Consider the following 20,699-nt stretch of genomic DNA (forward strand, 5'->3'; position numbering starts at 1 on the left):
AAACAATTACAATGTTGTCAGTACAATATCTCAATCCAAACCACACAATATAAGCTACAGATTTAACTGTCTATTTTGTCTAAGGTGGCAGAGCTGCACATTAGTTTCGTGTACTCCAAATAATTTCTGGGCATAACACCATGGATTTAAAGTAAGAGTGAGCCAGTTTTTTAAAAAGAAAAAAATGTGGTTTTGTTTATGTTACAATGGATGCTTTCACAAATTGTCCTTGGAAAAATGAACTTTAAAACCCAAGAGTAAGTTGCTTAAATATAAACTTAAATAAACTCCATTTGGTAATGAAGCAAAGTACACACTAAGGCAAACTATAAGGGACAACAATAGGGATTTATAGAAGTGGTTTTCACATGCCATGAAACCAATTGTGGCTGGTGGGAAAGTTCATACTGTGCTGAAGTGGCAAACACCAAAATTAGTTGATGTTGCACTGTTGAAGGCTTTTGCATAGCAGTGATAGATGATAGAGACGTCACAAGCATTTAAAGCGGGGTTGCATGCTTACAAACTGGTAAGTTGATGAGGCCCTGGGAGGAGGGTTTGACAGAGGTGATAGAGTCAAGCACCCCATGGCTGCCTTTTGCAAGCACTCAAACGAGTTGAGGGACCCTCCAGATCAGATTATGGGAGAGCAAGGAGAGAGGAGAGGAAGGGCAAGTTCTACTGCACAAGTAGAACATCATTTGTGCAGCATGGGATACAACCTGATGTACGAATGTACGCATAAATTATTACATAAAAAGCTTAACACTTTCTGGATTGATCCCAAGAGAAAACCCTTACCCATTCTCCAGTTGCTACCGTGTCACAGAGGTCTCACATCACCTACTGCACTGGCCACATAGTATTAAAGTGACCTTGAGTCAGCCATGATATAAATTAGAGGTCAATGTGCAAGAGCAGGTAATCTAGGCTGGCATTATGGGTCCTGAAGAGGTGGTTCAAGTTAGTTAAATGACAGAAAAGGGGGTACTTCTCCAAATCAGGATTCATTGACATTACTGCCTTAGAATGCACTTAAGTAGGAGCGTTTCATAGAATGCAATTAAGTAGGAGTGTTTCAGAGTTCTTTCCTCCCTAGCTTCAATTTGTTTCTGTTTGCTTACATACCAGGGGGCACTGATAGGCCAGGGATGTTTTTACCCTATGCAAACGTGTTCGCACCTTGCCAATCATTGTGAAGCTGATTTGAGAAACAACACATCTTCTAACAAAACACAAGATACATATGCACTTTGGATAATGTTGTGTAACTAGAAGTTAAAATCCCAGAGCTGGAAATGCAATGAGTGCATAGTAAGTGGGAGTGGAGACACAGTGTGAATTTAAGTTACCGTATATGGAAGTATTTTTCATGAGACATGAGAAGAGGAATGGACTGGAGACACTGTGGCCACTGAGTGTGCTCAGCAACTCAAGACCAGTTGTGACATACAGCAGAAGACAAGATAGAGGCAAACTTGTTTTAGGCTGCTTAATTTTAGCCATCCAAAATGCTTTATGTACAGTCTATAAGGACAAGGCCCAGAAAAGATCTACCTCCTTGTCCACGATTACTAGGTCTTAGTGTCCTGAACTATATTTGATATTGTTCTTTCCAAACCATGCTTCTCTACTAAAAGGCTGGAGGTGGGGCCAACAAGTGTGGTCCCACCCTGTCATGCAATTCCAATTGTGTCCACAGTGAACGCTAACATAGGGCTCCTGTTATAGAACCTGACACATGCATAACAATGGAAATATCTTTAAAACTGTATCAAAACTGCACACAAAAATAGGTAGCAATAAATTATAAAAATGTAAATTCTATCAAGTTTGAATTACCTATAGTACACATTGTATTCACAACAAAATATTTGGATGACATCCTGGAGGTGTTAATTTATTTATCCCTCAAATTCTCTAGATTTTTTTTTTAATGCACCACTCTGCTAGAGGAATTATAATGAAATTATATTTTTGCCCTTTCCCTCTCTGGTGCAGTTCTTCTGGAAATAACCCTCCTTTGAGCAAATTAACCCAAGGGTGATCTTCTGACCTTCCCTTGGATATTATTCCTCTGGAGGTGTTACATTCCTATCTTCCTTGAAATCTATGAAACCCATGTAAAACTTTCTTTCTGTCTGATTCTACTTATCTAGGTCAGCAATATCTAGTTATTTTTTCAAATCCAATTATAGGTAACTCAGACTGAAACTAGATGTTATGGAATGTTACGGAGATCATGTGGTTACCGCTGAAAACAGAAGTCACACATCTTCTCTCCACAAGCAACGTCTTGTGAACTATATCATCATCAATCAGATTTCTTACATACCTTTCACCAAAAGATGACATCATCACATACTAGACATTTTCCTGTTTTGTAAACAGCAGCCAATGAAATGAAGGAGGGTCAAGAGAAGGAGGAAATGTGCAGTTGCTGCTTTTTATAGCCTCAGGCTGCAGATAAACAACCATTTAACCTGGAGAACTTCCAGTGACTAACCCAAAATGTGTGATTTTAATGCAAAAAACTAACCTAAAATGAAGAAGTTCCATTAATACTAGTGTGAATACTTTGAAGCAAGTGGTTCGAGAATTGTTTCCAGTAATGATGGACCTTCCATAAAAAATATTTAATAGCACAGGAGGCCTCACAACAAAGTTTATTTTTGATCCTCTTCAATTTTGGCTTTGCTCTTTTTCATCCTGTTAACTCTTACTTATCGCTTCTAAGCAAATATTCCCTTTTCTTTCTCTTCTCCCTTAGTGCTTTCTTTGGGCAAGCTGGACAGAATTCACTCTTTTAATCTTCCCTTAAAAGCCAGTGTTCCATGTTTTCAAACAATTCTTTAATTTCCTATCCTCTTAGTGAGTGCCAAAGACACTAAAATGAGAGATGGAGACTTGCCACAACAAAATGGAACTCCTATAGTTCCGGACATGCTGGCTGTTCTTCTAATATGGGGATAAGCTCTCTAGAACATTTTAACTAATTAACTCTAATCCACCAGTTATGTGCATGTGTTTTTTTAAAGCAACAACTGAACAACATTACTAATATAGATTGCTCTTGTAAGATTAGAAATGTGAATCATAACATGAACATATTACAGTCATTGTTTATATGCAAAGCACAGATCCCATATGTTATATAAAAATGCAGTCAATTGTTTAGAGTATCATACAGCAAAAACATACGGAGGATGATTTTGTCTTCTTCATTATCTGGAAACCAAAAGTAGATTTATATACCAGGAGAAACATTGATAGACTATTGTTACAACAGGAAGCACGATATATTCATCTGTTTGAAACGATGTCCCCCAAGGGCTTGAATGAACATCAAGACTACAATTCTTTTCTTTAAAAAACCACTACAGATGACTTTGGACTTTATGTCTCCTCTCTGTCTACACCTTTAAGAAGGGAGAGCCTATCCTCCTCCCCCACAGACACACATATAAGACAAAGATCTCATTCCCTAATAGAAAACGCACAGAGAAACGCAAGAAAATTTGGATTCATTTATCCAAGGTGAGAAAACACTCATCTGATGTCCGTTTTTCACAAACAATTTGACTGGAAATAATAACTCTTGTAAATTCTCATTTCTAGACGCATGTTGAAAAAGAAACACAAAAGAATTGAATGATACAGACTTCCAACAGATTTATATTCCTTAAAAAACCGAGGTATGGAACCAAATATCATGATATGCATTAATACACTTCAGAATGTATATACTTCATTATATTTATGATTTATGGTATTGGAGAACCTTGATTTATTTTTACATATTATTTGATATTACCAGCTGAAGAAGGCATTTACTCCGAAACAGGGCCCTGTCCTGGTCACCACTACTGAGTCGTACATCTAATTCATACTCCGGATACTTCTTTTTGGCCCTATTTGATTCTTTATTCTGACTTTATATAACATGGACTCTTTTTGACTGCCATTGAGACTTGTATAAAACAATTGTTGTGTACTGGCATTTTATGTACCTTTATACTATATCACTGCATATTTGAAACTACATTATTTCTGCACTTAAACGTCGTGTTTAAATTTACTATTATTTTAAAACTGTCGCACATATACGTTGTGTTCAAATTTACTATTAGTTTAAAACTGTTATTCTTAGCAGAATATACACGTTTTTCTTTTCAACTCTCAAGTAGGAATTATTCCTTGTATTGAAACCTTTGGCCAGAGCTCTTGGTATATCCTTTTCAGTGGAATCACAACTAAAGCATCCATGACAGATGGCTCAATGGACTAAAGAAGCACAAGTAGTCACTTGCAGTGTTTCAGCCTAGACATGATCCTGCTTGCTTGGAAGCAAAACTTTTATCTTTGTCCTGTTTGCCAAGAAATCACGATGAATTTGTTTAATACAAAGTATTATTGGAACACATTCGTACCAACTTCCAAGTGATATGATGGGAGCAAGCAGGGAAGGAACTTGCTCTTTCCCCACTACGGGGGGCAAAATCAACTGTGGAAAACAGAATTTGGTCACACACAGATTAGCATTAGACCCCTAATGACTTGGGCTTGGATTAAGGCCTAGCAATGGCACAGGCAAACAAGTTTTTATCTCAAGACGTTGGCTTTCTTAAAAGAAAAATTGAAGTCTTGTTCAAATGAAGAGAACAAAATGGAACACAAACTTTGGCAAAAGAAGTGCAAGCAAACAATAAGGGATGCTAAAAAAGAATTGAGAAGCACATTGCTAAAAGTGTACAGATGAACAACAAGAAGTTTTTAAAATATATTAGTAGCAGAAGACCCTTAGATGGCAAGGGAGTCGAAGGTGTGCTAAGTAAGATAAAGGAGACTGCTGAGAAGCTCAATTAATTATTTGTATCTGTCTTCACAATGCAATATATAGGGCAAGTTCCAGTGCCTGAACTAACTTTGGTAGGAAGAGGCTGAGGAACTGAAGTACATAGCAGGGAGGAGAGATTAAGAACTAGGCCAAACAGACAAAATAAAAACTGACAGATCACTGGGCCTCGATGGCATCCACTGGAGAGTACTCAAATAACTCAAATGTGAAATTGCTGGTCTTCTAACAAAAAGAGTAATTTGTCCCTAAGAGCAGCCTCCATACATAAAGATTGGAAGATGGTCAACGTAACACCATACAGGATGAGGATGGTCCTAGAAATTACTGGCTGGTTGGTTCTGGGGAAACTGGTAGAAATTAATTAATGTTGGTTCTGGGGAAACTGGAAGAAATTAAACTGGCTGGTTGGTTCTGGGGAAACTGGTAGAAATTAATTAATGTTGGTTCTGGGGAAACTGGTAGAAAGTATTGTTAAAGATAAACTAACCAAGCACACAGAACAATAAGGGCTGAAGCAAAGCCAGGATGGCTTCTGCAAGGGCAAGTCCCTCACAAACCTTTGAGAGTGTCAACAAGCATATAGGTAGAGGTGATCCAGTTAACATAGCATATTTGGACTTTCAAAAAGGTTTTGGCAAGGTATTTAGCAAAAGACTCATGAGTAAGCTTAGCCATCATAACAATGCAAGAACAGTCTGCTGGATCAGGTCAATGATCTAACTAGTCCAGTATCCTGTTCTCACAGTGGCCACCCAGATACCTGTGGCAAACCTGCAAACAGGACCCCACCACAAGAGCCCTCTCCTTGCCTTGGGTTGCCAGCAATTAGTATTCAGAAGCATACTGTGAAGACAGAGCAGAGCCATTAGGGCTAGTAGCCATTGATAATCTCAATGAATTTGTTTACTCCTATTTTAAAGCCAGCCAGCCAGGCTGGTGGTTACCATTGCCTCGAGTGAGAGCAAGTTTCATAGTTTATGTACTGTGCAAATAAGTACTTTCTTTTATTTGTCCTGAGTCTTCCAACATTCAACTTCACTGGATGTCTATGCGTTCTAGTGTTATGAGAGGAACAAAAAAAAAATCTCTTTGTCTCTGTGCTATGCATAATTTTATAAACTTCTATTATGTCACTTCTCACTCACTATTTCTCTAAACTAAAAAGTCCCAAATGCTGCAACCTTTTCCCATAGGGGTGTTACTCCATCCCTATGATCATATTGGAGCAAGGCTCTTCTTAAGTTCCTCCAGCCATTCTTCTTAAGTCCCTCTCCTGTTCTCTTCCCTTTGAGCAGGCACCTTGGTTACTTTTCTGGGCTGTCTGGCCAAGTCCCCCTCTCAACATGTCTCAAACAATTCTGTGTGGAAAGGCCCCTGACTGAGAGAGCAGACAAAGAAGAAGCCAGCCCAAGCCATCCATGCCAACATGCATTATGTGTACATGCATGTTGCTCTGCTCACATGATGCATGCTGACACTACTACACTGCAATATTTGAGTGAGCAGCAGGCAGGTACCAAGAAAAGCAGTGAGCAAGCAGCAGTAACTTGCAAGAAAAGCAGTGAGCAAGCAGCAGTAACTTGCTAAAAGAACAGAGGTGTGTGTGCCATGTGGTCTGCTCTGCATACCCAAAGCTAGTCTGCTGCCTTAGGTGAAGTAGAGTACACCATCCTATCACCGATGCTGAAGGAAAAAACCACTACCAGTCCAGTTGGCTTTTAATGCGTGGCAGCAAAATGTCTTGAGATAGTGTTGGGGATCCTGGATACGGTGGGCTTCAATCACTGCTGGCCTCTCTCTGTGAATGAGGATGAAAATGACTTACCTTCCCTCACTTAAGTCACAATATTGGAATTCTGTTCTCAAGGTTCAACAGACAATGCACAAGTCTAATTTTTTTTACTGTGTCAACTTGCCCTCTGAAGGATGTTCAAAACCATTTCTGATCAGATAACATTATTTTTCATAGTGTAAAGGAATAATTTTAACTTGTTTAACCTGCACAGAGAGGTTAACGGAGTAAGAGATTAGAAACACTTGGATGAAACTCCATGCATCAGGCCTGTTTTGTTAGAGGCTTCCTGCCAGACCATAAAAGAGTCTTGATCAACTCCCCATTTTATTGTTCACTCATGTACTGCAAAGGTACCAACACAATTCATAGAAGTAATCACTTGCAGACTTAGTAGGCACTCTCAGCTGACACAAATGAAAGATTTATTGTTGGGATGATGAAACAAAGAGCAAGTTGTGCAAACTTTACCGAGTTGGATTATGAGAACATGCTTTTTCCATTTCCCATTTTTAAATGCCTTGGGTGCAATTTCAAAACAAAGGCCAATATAAGTTATTCAGCAAAGCAAGTTGCATGGTATCAGGACACAGGAACTTCTTTGTGGACATGCTATCTCTACACATAGGAAGAATAAAACAACACAGAGAGTCTGGACCACTTTGCTGAGTAAGTCTAATAATTCAAGCTTGCAGTACAGTTCTTTACAGAAAGTAGTACCACAAAAAGTATATGATTACTATTATTTATAATTTCTTTCAATTGTTTGATTTTTTAAAAAATCATTAATTTTTTTTCAATAAGTTACTTCATCTTGATCAAGTCAAGATACAATTCACAAAAACAACTCTATAGAATCATACACGTTCACATTCCAATATTCAACAAACAGATGTTAAATAGCCTTGGGGAACAAGAGAGATGCCACAGAGTTAAACTGTAGTCTTCCACCACTACTACCTGGGATCAGCCCTGCAGGTTAGGAATGGAACTAGCAAAACACCCACACCAAAAAGCTTACACAGAATTATACCATGATCAATAGTATCAACCACCACAAAGAGATCTAGAAGAAGCAGGGTTCCCTCTTACCCTTTCCCAGCACACATTATTCATTAGGGCAGGTGACAGAAATCTTTGGCCCTCCCAATGTTGCTGAACTACAGCTCCCATCAGGCCCAGCAAGCATGGCCTATGGCCAGGGATGTTGTGAGTTGTAGTTAAGCAACATCTGGAGGTTTCCCATACCTGCATTAAGCTGACTAAGAAAGTTTCTGAAACCAAACTGAAATAAATCCAAGCAGGGTCCTCAGAGAGCTTCTAGAAATGTCCTGCAACTACATCCTTAACAACAATTAGGACCAACCTCTTTAAAGATGGCTGGAATTACCCCCTTGGACTTAGTCAGCCAACCCCTTACTACTAGAAGTAAAAAGCCTGAGAGGGCAAGGATAGAGTTGAAAAGTGGACCAAAATCCTTCAAGCATCTTGTCACCATTCTCAGGTTGCAACAAATGAAGCCCATCCCACAAAAGAAGACTAAATGGTGCTCCAGACTCCTCAATGGACTATCTTGTGCCAACTGTGGCATCCACATAGAAAAGGATATGCTTAGCATTCCTTTTGATGTTCACAGCAAACATGTTACAGCAGTCTCCCAAAGTTTCCTTTACATCAGTATGGGGGTGTAGTTGCAATGGACCATAAACAACAAAGGATACAGCAGTGGCAAAAGAGTATGCCTCTTTGCCATTATCACCACCACAGAATAGATTCAGCAATAAGTTCTAGCCTGTGTTTGGTAGCATTTACAGCAAGTCTTTTGCCACTTGTGATCTAATCTATCAAACTCTTTCATCCCTCAACTCTGGGCAGAGGAGTTGCAATGCAGACTTTGCAAACTAAAAGAGAACACCTAGGAGCCGTAATGTCAACCATTAAACTAATCTCTGCTTTCCATAGGTCAACCAGGGCATCAACAAGCCATGAATCAGAAACATGTTGAAGGCCATCAATTCTGTGGGGAAGACCCATGCCAACATTCCCTGCCAAATGGTTCGAGTGCAGAGCCCACTTTTTCAAAACCAGCTCCTACTCAACTAGACAAATACTGAAAGAACCCCAGTGAAGCAAGGTGTCTTGCCTTCATTTAGGTAAAGGAAAACGAGCATAAAGCAGTATAGGTGAATACTACCTACACTATATTTCATGACACATTGTTGTTAATAATGTAATGGTCACTGCCTGTGCTTTCCACATTTTATTCCCCTCTAATGTCACCATATGGGACGTGGGTGGCGCTGTGGGTAAAACCTCAGCGCCTAGGACTTGCCGATCGCATGGTCGGCGGTTTGAATCCCCGCGGCAGGGTGAGCTCCTGTCGTTCGGTCCCAGCTCCTGCCCACCTAGCAGTTCGAAAGCACTCTTAAGTGCAAGTAGATAAATAGGTACCGCTTTATAGCGGGAAGGTAAACGGCGTTTCCGTGTGCTGCGCTGGTGCAGGCTCGCCAGAGCAGCTTCGTCACGCTGGCCACATGACCCAGAAGTGTCTTCGGACAGCGCTGGCCCCCGGCCTCTTAAGCGAGATGGGCGTGCAATCCCAGAGTCGGACACGACTGGCCCGTGCGGGCAGGGGTACCTTTACCTTTACCTTTTTAATGTCACCATTTACAATTACATGAACACCACCACCACTACCACACCAGAACAACATGCATGTATGCATATATCAGCAACTCTAGATAACTCTTCATGCACCTGATGAAGGGAACCCTGGTCCACAAAACCTTATGCCATATATTTTTAGTTTTTAAGGATTCACAAGGCACTTTCGTTATTTTTGTGGCAATAGAATAACACAGCTACCACTCTGGAAATTTATATATTCATGAATCATTAATTAGAGAGCTGTCATCCTTGTGAAATTTTTTAAACATAGATACTCAGGTTTAAAATAAGAAAATTCTGCAACTTAAACATATTCTTCAACACTTCATTTAGCTTACTAGAAGTTGTCTTTTATTAATAATATAATATAATATAATATAATATAATATAATATAATATAATATAATATAATATAAATTATACCTCACTAGCCCCACCCCAACACCTCTTCTGATAGAAATACAGTAACGTATTTACATTTGCAGACAGGGACTTAAAGATTATTGTACAAGATTGGGATCACTATTAATTGCTAATCAAAATGGTGGTGAAAGTAAAACATGATATGGTAAATCTTGGGCGGTGAGGCTTTAAACTGAAAACATTTAAGTTGGATAATTTTTTGCTCTCAGACAATCAAAATTCCAATTGTCTGGGACACCAAATCTACAAAAGCTTGAAATTAATCTTCAAAAGTTCAAGTCTTAGAGGCATTGCATCATTATTTTTGTTGGATATATTTCTGATCATAATGCAGATGAGCACCAAATTTAATAAAACTAAAATAACACAAGTTAAGTATGAAACATAACAGGATATTGCAAGGAGATTAGGTAGTTTCCTTCAGACTACTTACACAGCCCAAAGAATAAAAAGAGAAGAAGACCAGGAGAAAGTGCATACCCACACGCAAATGAAGGACACAACGCAGAAAAGGAATCAATTAATTGGAATATTCTAGCAGATAATACAAAAGGACTCAAAGATTTCGGCACCAAATGCAAAAATGAACCTGCCCCCACCCAAAATATATATATCAGTAATTCCTTTACAGAAGATAGAACTTTACTTTTCCTCTGTCTGCTGCTGAGAAAAGAGCACACTGGCTAAATTTAAACCAGCTGTAATGATGAGTGTTACAGTTGGACTGAAAGGAAGCTTACCTCATGAAAGTATTGTGGAAACTGCTGTTGGAAAGATAATAAAAGGATTAACTGCCATTTTAGTGGACCATTTACTTTTCAATCAAAATGTCTCATGTATTTCCTGTTCTCAAGTAGCCTGAATTCCAAAATTCCTTTGTCTACTACAGTACATAGTAGCAAAGCCTGTCATAAGAAATTAATAATTTTACATGGACAGGAGCTTTTATGCATATAGACAGGGAGCTACTTGTTGCCAGCCTCCTGTGAACACGTTCAATGCATATTTAGCCAACAAATTTTGCTGAACAGACTGGAAAGATACCCATAATCAAAGAAAATAAAAATGTGCTTTGGAAGGACATCAAGAGAAAAAGGAATCACTTACGGGGGGGGGGGGGTGTAGGGAGAAGTACAGGGCCACGGCAACCATCCAACAATGATCGCTGGTTGTTGTTACTGATCTTGGCTTTAGAAACAATCTGCTAATTGTTTCTAAATTTACGCAGGGCATCAATGTGCACAAAATAATTCATACTTCGAACTCGTCGTTATTAACTTTTTCCAAAGATAACACATTTTTTACAGTAATATTGCAGCAAAAAGCACAAATGCATATAGTCCTAGTACAGCAATGATTTTGAAGATATGTTTCCTTAAGATCTTAACCTTCTAACATTTGAAAACCAACGTTGGTGAGAAATATACATTTTAACAGTCCCTTCAGAGTCATAATCCTAAAGATGCATTTTTTACTTCAAATATTTAACTCTCTTTTCCTTTACTCATAGTTACTAAACAGTTATTAACAGTCTCCCCGGGCATCACAACTGGTTTTGTTATGCTTGGTTCTTTCATTCTGACTGGGTCACAAAAGCACATTCAAAATATTGCTCTGTCACCAGTACTGAAAGTCTTCTGTTATACATGAAAAATAGATTAATTATTTAAAGTGTATGCAACTATTTCATGGCCTATTTGCAACTCAATATTCTTCCAGTGTTGCTCATTATTTAATACAGATTAACACAGCAACATAAAGCCAGGAATCTCACAGTTTTCCTTACCCTGAATTACAACAGCTGGTTTGTGTGAAATGCTAACTGGGAAGGTAACATTAGAAAACTGCTATACTCCGTAAAATAGCTGTCAAACACACACTTCAAAGAAAATACGGAGAGGGTATTTCTTGCTGGCGAGTAAATCTAGACTTCTACACCACATCTTTCATCACTATAAAAAAGCAACTAACCAAGCTTTTCTAATTTTAAAACAAACTTTTGTAAAAGAGACAAAGAGAAAAGTGAAGCCAGTACATTGGTTTTAACCACCTTTTTAAAAACAACTTACAAAATTATATAGCCAACTCTGCTGAGTAATCCAGATATTTTCATAGTTTCAAATTTCTAACTCCAACGCAGCACAATGTGTCTTTAGAAGATGCAAACTGAAGGTTTAAATTTCTACATGATGCTTCCCTCTATTACTACATATATTATCTGTTCTAATTGGCATGTTAATCTAGTGATGGTTTTTTCAATAAACTAACTTTCGCGTAAATCTTATTTGTTCACAATTAGTATCTAGGAAACAATGTGCTTTTTTAAGGAAAGCTGTGAATACTATTTAATTGGTTTTAGATGTCTGGTCATGAATACACAAACAGAGACACCATTATTTACCATTTTTAGCTTAATGGAAAGATTTAAAGGGTGCCATAATATATACATAATATAGTTTCAGAGAAGGAGGATAAGAAGTACTATAAAGCAGATTCTTTGTTGTCTTGATATTTCAAAATATTAAATAATAAATTGAACAGAGTATTGAGATTAAATAAAGTAAAATCATAGAAATTATAGAGAAAGACAGAAAGCATAATATGGGACATAGTGAATGCCCTATGGCCTATGCCTAGAAGAAACTAGAGCAGACCATCTAGTATTTCACTATATTGTTTAACTTCCTCAGACAACCATTCATGTATACCTAGATATGCTTATGACTGTGATGTATGAGGAATGTATCACCATCATAAGGAAGTATAACTAGACCTATGCTATTATTCCTTACCCTATGACTGTGCTTGGTAATAGCTCCAATATTCCCCAATGCTTGCTCTAAAGTCTTCTTGCTCTTTTTTAATGTAAAAGGACATCTTAGTTTAAAGGGAATGCTTGCCATTCCACAATATCAAAGCCATAGTATGTAGCAAGTGTTCATTTTTTCAGAGCACATCTCCACTGTACTCCACTGAAACCTCTCCCCCCCACCCCACCCCCGCACCAAATCTCCAAAGTGCTTCTACTTGCTGATGTTTTGATGAGGCAACCCAATCTGCTGGTGTGGTTATTCCTTTGTAAGCAATACATTTGGGGTTGCAAACAAAAGTTTCATATTTCACTGCTGGGTTTGGAAGTTCTGACCAATCTTTCCTTGTTGTTATCTATTCTATTCAGGGTTTCATATTATTGCTGCTTTCAGCATGTGGAAAGCCAACTGCAAGTCATTAGCTTTTATTTTAATTGCCCACATTATTGCGATAACACAGGCAGAAACAACACTGTTCCAAGATGCTCTCTTTGGAATTATAATGTGGCTTAGATCTGCCTGATCAGAAGAAAACAGCTTTATTTCAGAACTCTTCTTTTGAAAGTTAAATGAAAGCCATCCTAAAAGTTTTATGACATGCTCAACTGCAATTGTGAATGATAATAATAATTACTACTACTAGGATTCCCTTCCTTTTCTGCCATCTGTAATTATAAAGGCTTCTGCTCAGTTGGAATACTGTTCAAAAGGCAGAATGAAAATAATTATCATTAAACGTACTTCATGTTTGATTTAAATGTCACCAGAGGCACAATGACCCTTCCTTCATGTCAAATTGCTGCAGGCTGCTTTGATCATCATATTAATGTTCCAATGGCCATTTCAAAAATAAACAACTGTATTAGGAGTCAAGCTTTTGCAGAGGGCAACAAAATATTATTCTTTGACATTACAACGTTTGTATCTCAGACACTCCCCCCTCCCAATATGTATTTGTTCCGTGCCCCTCACAACACCCAAAATCGTCTTGGAAGCATTACAGACCAAACTGCCAGAAAACATTACTGTGCTGGAATGATATTGTGAAGGAAGGCAGAGTGCAAAGAACTCAGAGTGTATGTTTTTAGTCAAATCCTGCTTGGAAATAAGTTACAGGAAAAGCACCCTGATAATGCTGGAAGAGGATTTTTAAGAGGAGGAAGAAGTCCAGAGACATTAGCATGTTTCTAGTCAAATAAATATATTCCAGACTTACCATGCACTTGTTTGGTTTTTCTCCGGAATGAACCCTCATGTGAATCAGCAGTTTATAACGAGCGTTAAAAGGTTTATACCGACGGACACAGCCTGTCCAGAAGCAAGTAAAGTCCTCTCCTTTCCTTTGATCAATGTGTGTTTTTTCTATGTGCCGGACCAGTTCATCTTGTTGATCATAGGCAGCGCTACAGTCAATCCACCGACAGGCCTGCTTGCCATTGCTGGTCTCCTGCTCATCGCATTCGTTTGTCTTTGGAGACATGGAAGCATGTAAATGAGACAGCGTCCCTTGAGTTTGGCTTCGCTGCTGGTGCAAATGATAAGGTGGCGGCAGCTCTTGGTTATGCTGAAAAAGATCTGAGGTGGAGGAATATTCATCAAGTGGCTCTTGTTTTAAAAAATTCAACTTCTGACTGCTATGTGAAGTGTCTTGATGAGGAACACTAGCACTGTTCATTATAAGACAGAGGCTTCCATTTTCTCCTGTTTGCTGCATTTGCGAATGATCACAGTCACCTCGGACAATTTCAGTGGAAACTGGTACAAGGCATACCGAAGGGGGAGGAAGATGACAATGGTTCCCAGGTTGGGAACAAGACTGGGGACGAGAGGCTTTCTGTGTACTGTGGAGAGCGATCTCTCCGGGAGAAGGGGAAATGCCAGCTGAGTTAGTCCGCAGTCCATTCACGCAGGTAACCAGTGACGTTTGTGACGTGCGGATGATAGTTGTAATATCTATCCCATCAGCGGGAGACGGCAACATGGAGATGCATCTCTTCTTCAGGTTGCTTGCCTGGTGCCTGCTTGGATGCTGAGGACTGCTGAGTGACAATGAGCCCAGGGAGGAGCTATGTTCATTATTAAACAAGTATGATGAAAGTGAATTTGTAAGGCCATTGTTCATTAGGTCTATTTCAGGATGAAAGCTGCCTGAGCTTCTCAATTCCATTCCTTCGGTAATCCCTCTATGTGTGGAAACCTCAGAAAGGCCCTTGTAATCGCTCCGGCACTCCTGTTTTATATGCTGAGTAGTGTGGCTTCCATTCATGCACAGAGTGGTAGAATCTGTTGATTCTTGAAATGCGGGAGGCCTGAAACACAGTTTCATTTATCATCACTAAGTGGCAGAGAATTATAGCATTTCATTCAAGATGCAATGTTTATTAAGTTCCTTAGCAAGGGACAATAGAGTTCATCTTTGTGTGTACCTCATCTTATAATAACTGCATTTGAAAATTATTTAGCTGCTTTCTCTGGAAAAGCATTAGCATCTCGTATAGTGTTGGTTTCACACATACAGAACAAAGTATTGTTACAGCTGTTTTCAAAATGGCAGCACCTCAATAACCTCTACATATCTTATTCAGTGGGCATTGCAGACAAAATGTATTAAAGCATTATTTATTTCTAATTCCACCACCCCCCACTAGTTGTATATAGAGCAGTTTAAACACAACAAATCAAGACAGTTGTGGATTTTGCTCACATGTCTGCCCAGAAAAATGAAAATAACATACTTTCAAGATTAAAAATATATATTAAAAAATTGTCCAGTAGCACCTTAGAGACCAACTCTAAGTTTGTTCTGGGTATAAGCTTTCGTGTGCATGCACACCTCTTTCAGATATACAATTTTTTAAAAAGTTATTTATATATTTATTTTATTTATTTCAACTCCATCAGACCAACATGGCTACCTACCTGAATACTTTCAAGATATTTGCCTTGAAATACGTTATTTCCAGATGGAAAATGCACATCCTTCCCACTGAACAATGATTTATAATCTACTCCACATTGGAATCCAAACTTGAACACTGAGATAATTTATCTAATGGGGTTGGTTTGGTGTACAGATGTAGTAAAAGAAGGTAGAATACTGAGGTGGGAGATGGAATGGATTTCAGGCTGCACATTTTTTAAAAAAAACTTGCTGCAAGTAAAACCAACCAACAATTACACAGGGACCAGCCTTTTTTTTCTATCTGAAGCAAGGAGAAAGAAGAAGAAGAGGAGGAGGAGGAGGAAGAATTTAAAATATGGTCTTTTAAGTGTAGAATGACTCAATGCAGTCCATTCTACCAACTCTGGACTTTCCCATTTCATTCTGCTTCATGTATAGAATGATGGCATACAGGACAGAATTCAACTCTTCCCTTTAGAAGAATGAGACTAATGAGTCCTAGAGATGGCTTACTAACCCTGTTTTGCTTTACTCGTGTGTTTTCACAGTTTCTGTTGTTTACAGCTCAGTAGCCAATTCCTACAAAATAGCTTTGCTGAGGAGGGGATAGAACAATTTACAGTTGCATTTTTAATGTCAACGATATATGCTTTGTAGAGGTGCGCATTTGTTTGGGACAATTGGAAAAAATTAACTACGTAGTTAATTTTTCATTCTTTCCAAAACAAATGACCAGAGTGTTCAAAGGGCAAAAGACTCTCAAGGAATGCTTTTGCTTATCCTAGCAGTCTGGTCTCCTGTAGACAGCAATGGGCAACTAGTACAAATGCCAGTTACAAAAACAGATACAACTGTATTGAATGAGTAACAAACTAAATGTGATTGTAAAGACAGAATAACTAAAACTAATGGGTTTTTTAAGAAGGGGAATGGAATGGCCGCTTGCTGTCTTCAATGGCGGTGAGCGGCAGCTACACCAGTCTCCTCTGTTCCACAGACTCAGGGGAAGACATCACTTCCCCCTCCACTGGTTGTGCAGGCTGTTGGGAACCACCCTCAATTCCACCAATCTCAGGCAGGTCAGGGGGCGTGGCATCAGGGTCGGACCAGAGTGGAGACTGCAAGCCACACTCTTCGGTCTGGTCCACACCCTTCCCATGTAAGTAGGGCATGCCTGGAACCAGAAGTTCATTTGGTGCTGGATTTTCCCTCCCACCCACCCTATGCCACTTGTTTTGGCTTTGCCCAAGGGTAAGCAAGCTAAGCATGTATCCCGCCACTTAGTTAGTTCTATGCATATGTGCTGCATAATGTTCTATGAGAAAGAGTTATATAGTAAGTATCAGATGCATGGGATGGAATGAATTTATTTTAAAAAATAGTTCTACCCCACCTGCATACCACCTTTCTAAGGCATCCCAGTGACTCCAAAATGTCACATTAAAAATAACTCAGAAAATGTTGACTTCTCATAAAATCACATTTGTCTGGGATGCTGGTTTGGCAAGATTTAGTCATTTCTTTGTGACAGGTTTACTATCCAATATCTTCTGAAACATCAGAACTAGGCTTAGGATTTTTAATCATACTAGAAACTTCCCTCTCTTTCCATTGAAACCCCACTTTCAAGCCTTTCATCTCTACCATGATGACTTGTAGAAATTCTATTTCAAATAATGTCTATGACTTATTGTTTATAATATCTTAATCTTTTACACTTCATCTGATAATAACCAACACACCTGGTTTTTACAGGTAGAATAGTAAATACACATTTATTAACACATCTTAACAGATTGTCTATAAAATATGAGGCACACCAGTAAAATGAAAAATGATGTGGTATAAAATCTTTACCTGACATTCATTTGGAACAGCCAACACAGCTTACTCATAGCTTTACAATGATTTGTGTTTTCCATGCAAGAAAACCTTGCATTTTCACAGTATCTAAATCTGTTACAAGATATAAAAGTTGTCCTATTTGTGAGCAAAATTTCTGAAATTAGGCATAGGCAACCTATAGTTTTCAGAGTTTTTGGTCCATTGACAATATAATTATTTTAATTCTGAAGATGTTGGCAAACCCTATTCTAGGTAATAGAGCTAAGCAGATTTTATTTAAACCACTAGCAGTAGCTGAATAAAAATGAAAAAAATGGCACTATTTATTTTAAAGCATTTCTATAAATCTTAACAACTGTAATTACTATAGTTAAGACTGTTGCTTAAGTTAATTTGTCTTTGGTAAACTAGATATGTCTTGCTGGATCCTGGAGGTAAAAATCAGATTCCCCAAGTCCAATCCTAAACAGGATTGGATTGATGTTAGATATTCCTGGAGTTTGATGGGTCCACCTTTAAGATGGTTCTGTTATGGACTAGGTGCTTGTGATCATTCCCTCCATTCATTAGCAGCAGGTGTCACTGCACAGGTGTGGCTGCACTGCTGTGTGTGCAGGATTGGACTAGATGACCCTCTGGGTCCCTTCCAACTCTATCATTGTATGACTTCTATAGCTTTTATGACTCCTTCCAAACATGACACATGACTGCCACTTACTGAGAGGGAGAGGGGCAAGACAGTGGGAGCTTGGTGCAATGCAGGCACAGCACAAACACAGCGGCAAAAGCAGTGGATTGGCTCTGACTCAGTGCCGACACTACACCAAGATCCTACTACCTTTCCTATCCCTCTCTTGGTGACAGCGGTATATTATATTTGGAAGACCATAGACCCACTGGCTGCTCCTGCCTCCATTTCTCAAAAGAGTATGAAAGGAGTGGTTAGGGTGGCCCAGTTCCTGTCACTGAGGCATCTGAGACCTGTAGATCCTCACTCTTAGCAATTATGCCCATTGCTCTCAAGCTTACAGATCTCTGAGAAGGCCAAGAGGCAGGATCAGGGCTTAGTTTGGAGCCTAGAAAAACTTCCAAGCAAATGTACCTGGTTATTCCAAATTAATTTGTAATTGGATTCTACAATTTGTGATGAAATAAGGTGTTGTGGGTCAATTAGACTCATGCAGTTAAGCTTGTTATCAAATATTTTTAACTGTCACACATAAGAGACATTTATTATGGTTTGGCCTACTTGTTTAGGATGCTTCTATTTATAAAGATAATACACATCCTCATACACTCACAGGCACTGAGGCAAGGCAAGAGATGTGATGTTTCTTAAAAGATTTCCAGCTCTGCTACTTAAGATAATAACTGAAAGAAACAAGATAGTCTTCCTAACATAACTTCATTCAATTTTCTTCAGATTTTTTACACACATATATAAATTTCCTAGATCACTCCACTGCAAGTTTTGAAAGTTTTCTGCTACATTTTTACAGCTTCTGCAACATGCTCCTTCTTCTGCTTTTATGACTGAATCCAGCAAAAACGTTATTTTCTGTGCCTAATAATGGATTATCTAAAAAATTGCCAATATTAGCTGTTTATCAGGACCAGTTGCAGTGAATAAACGATTAGGATTTTTCTATCAAAACATATGTATCTCATTTATCTATTCTATGTAGTGAAAATGTACTGCATAGCTTTCAAAGCCATGAGATGAACTTGTGGGTAGGAGAAGAAGAAGAAGAAAAGGTTCTCTCTGGAATACAGCTCTTAAATAAGTCAAGGAGGACTGGAAGAAGATAAAGGATTTCAGCATATTAGGTTAAATGGACATTTTATTTGCAACAGTCAGTTGTCTAGAACATGTCTTTTGCTGATGGCACAGATGGTATAAGCTTTTATTGGGGTTTTCTTTGTGGTTGCAAATCTAGGAATTAAAGACAGAACCACAGAAATTCTCTTTTCTGTTATTTATGGACTGGGAAGCAGGAATAGTCGAAATGACCACAGCAAAGGAAGCTTCCAGTATACTGTTATCACAATTCTTCCCCTCTATTGCCCGGTAGTCTCAGTGAAACTGTAACTTTAATGGAGGTTAAGGATAATGGACACAACATGCTTATGTTTTTAACCTTAGACAGGACCTTTCTCTTGGATTAATTTTCATAGAACTTATACACTGAACTTTTAAATGGTGCTACATGAAGAAAGCATGGTAGCTCACAAGGACAGCCTTTGTCCCACAAATGGCTTTTGACTCAAGACCAAAATCGGGAAAGTAGATACTCAAGCTGCACACTATATTGGCAGGTACTTGTGAACTCCAAAGTCCAAACTACCACCAAAACTACATGTGATGGCAGCAGACCCACGTCACTGAGTGTTGATTGCAACAGTAAATCAGCATGTATAAAGCAGGAAAGGGGTAGATAGAGGGGAAATTGCAATGTGGGCACGGTTTTACAGTGGTTCTGTTCCTACCTACAAAGTCATGCTTTGAGTGTAGCACTGGGAGACTGTGGTAAGGTAAAGGTACCCCTGCCCGTACGGGCCAGTCTTGACAGACTCTGGGGTTGTGCGCCCATCTCACTTAAGAGGCCAGGGGCCAGCGCTGTCCGGAGACACTTCCGGGTCACGTGGCCAGCGTGACATCGCTGCTCTGGCCAGAGCCAGAGCCGCACACGGAAACGCCGTTTACCTTCCCGCTGGTAAGCGGTCCCTATTTATCTACTTGCACCCGGAGGTGCTTTCGAACTGCTAGGTTGGCAGGCGCTGGGACCGAGCAGCGGGAGCGCACCCCGCCGCAGGGATTCGAACCGCCGACCTTTCGATCGGCAAGCCCTAGGCGCTGAGGCTTTAACCCACAGCGCCACCTGCGTCTGGAGACTGTGGTAGGACTGCACAAAAGTGTCATTTGAATTAAGAAAATATCTAGAATCCACATGGGTGTCTGTATGAATGAAGATGAGGGGATCAGAAATTAAGCTGGGCACTGAAAAATAAACTGCAAAACTACTGCCCCCCCCCCCGCCAAAAATGCATATATGATCTCCTAGTTAGCAGTGAACAGAGAATCCACTGACAAAATAATGGGCTATATTAAATATTTGGCCACTTTAGGAGGAAAGCTTTTTAACAGCTGTGGTGGCATTTGGAGGACTATCCATGGTACTCACCAGGTTTAGAAAGGCTGAAGCTTAGTGAAGTATCAGCAGTCAGAAATTTGCAAAGCTAATTGCTGGTTGGGGTGTGTGTGTGTGAACTTTAAAAAATACCACAAGGTTGTGGGATGACATCACAGCAAGGGGCTCTTAATAAATCTACAGAAACATAAAATTATGCGGGACCTGAAGTGCCAAAAGTAAGCAAGAAAACAAACAAACCATGGAACCCCTG

The 20,699-nt window shown here is 39.2% G+C and overlaps 1 protein-coding gene across 5 annotated transcripts in view; it reads right to left on the minus strand.

Annotated features, from left to right (window-relative positions):
- GLIS1 (GLIS family zinc finger 1) overlaps positions 1 to 20,699 on the minus strand; it is a 194,447-nt gene that overhangs the window by 90,068 nt on the left and 83,680 nt on the right. For all 5 annotated transcript variants that reach the window (XM_079980726.1, XM_079980728.1, XM_079980727.1 and 2 more), the window contains one exon: positions 13,767 to 14,859. In XM_079980726.1, coding sequence (XP_079836852.1) covers positions 13,767 to 14,859 — 1,093 coding nt within the window. The remainder of the gene's footprint in view (positions 1 to 13,766; positions 14,860 to 20,699) is intronic.

This window comes from Podarcis cretensis (genome assembly GCF_951804945.1).
Source record: "Podarcis cretensis genome assembly, chromosome: 6".
Lineage (NCBI taxonomy): Eukaryota > Metazoa > Chordata > Lepidosauria > Squamata > Lacertidae > Podarcis > Podarcis cretensis.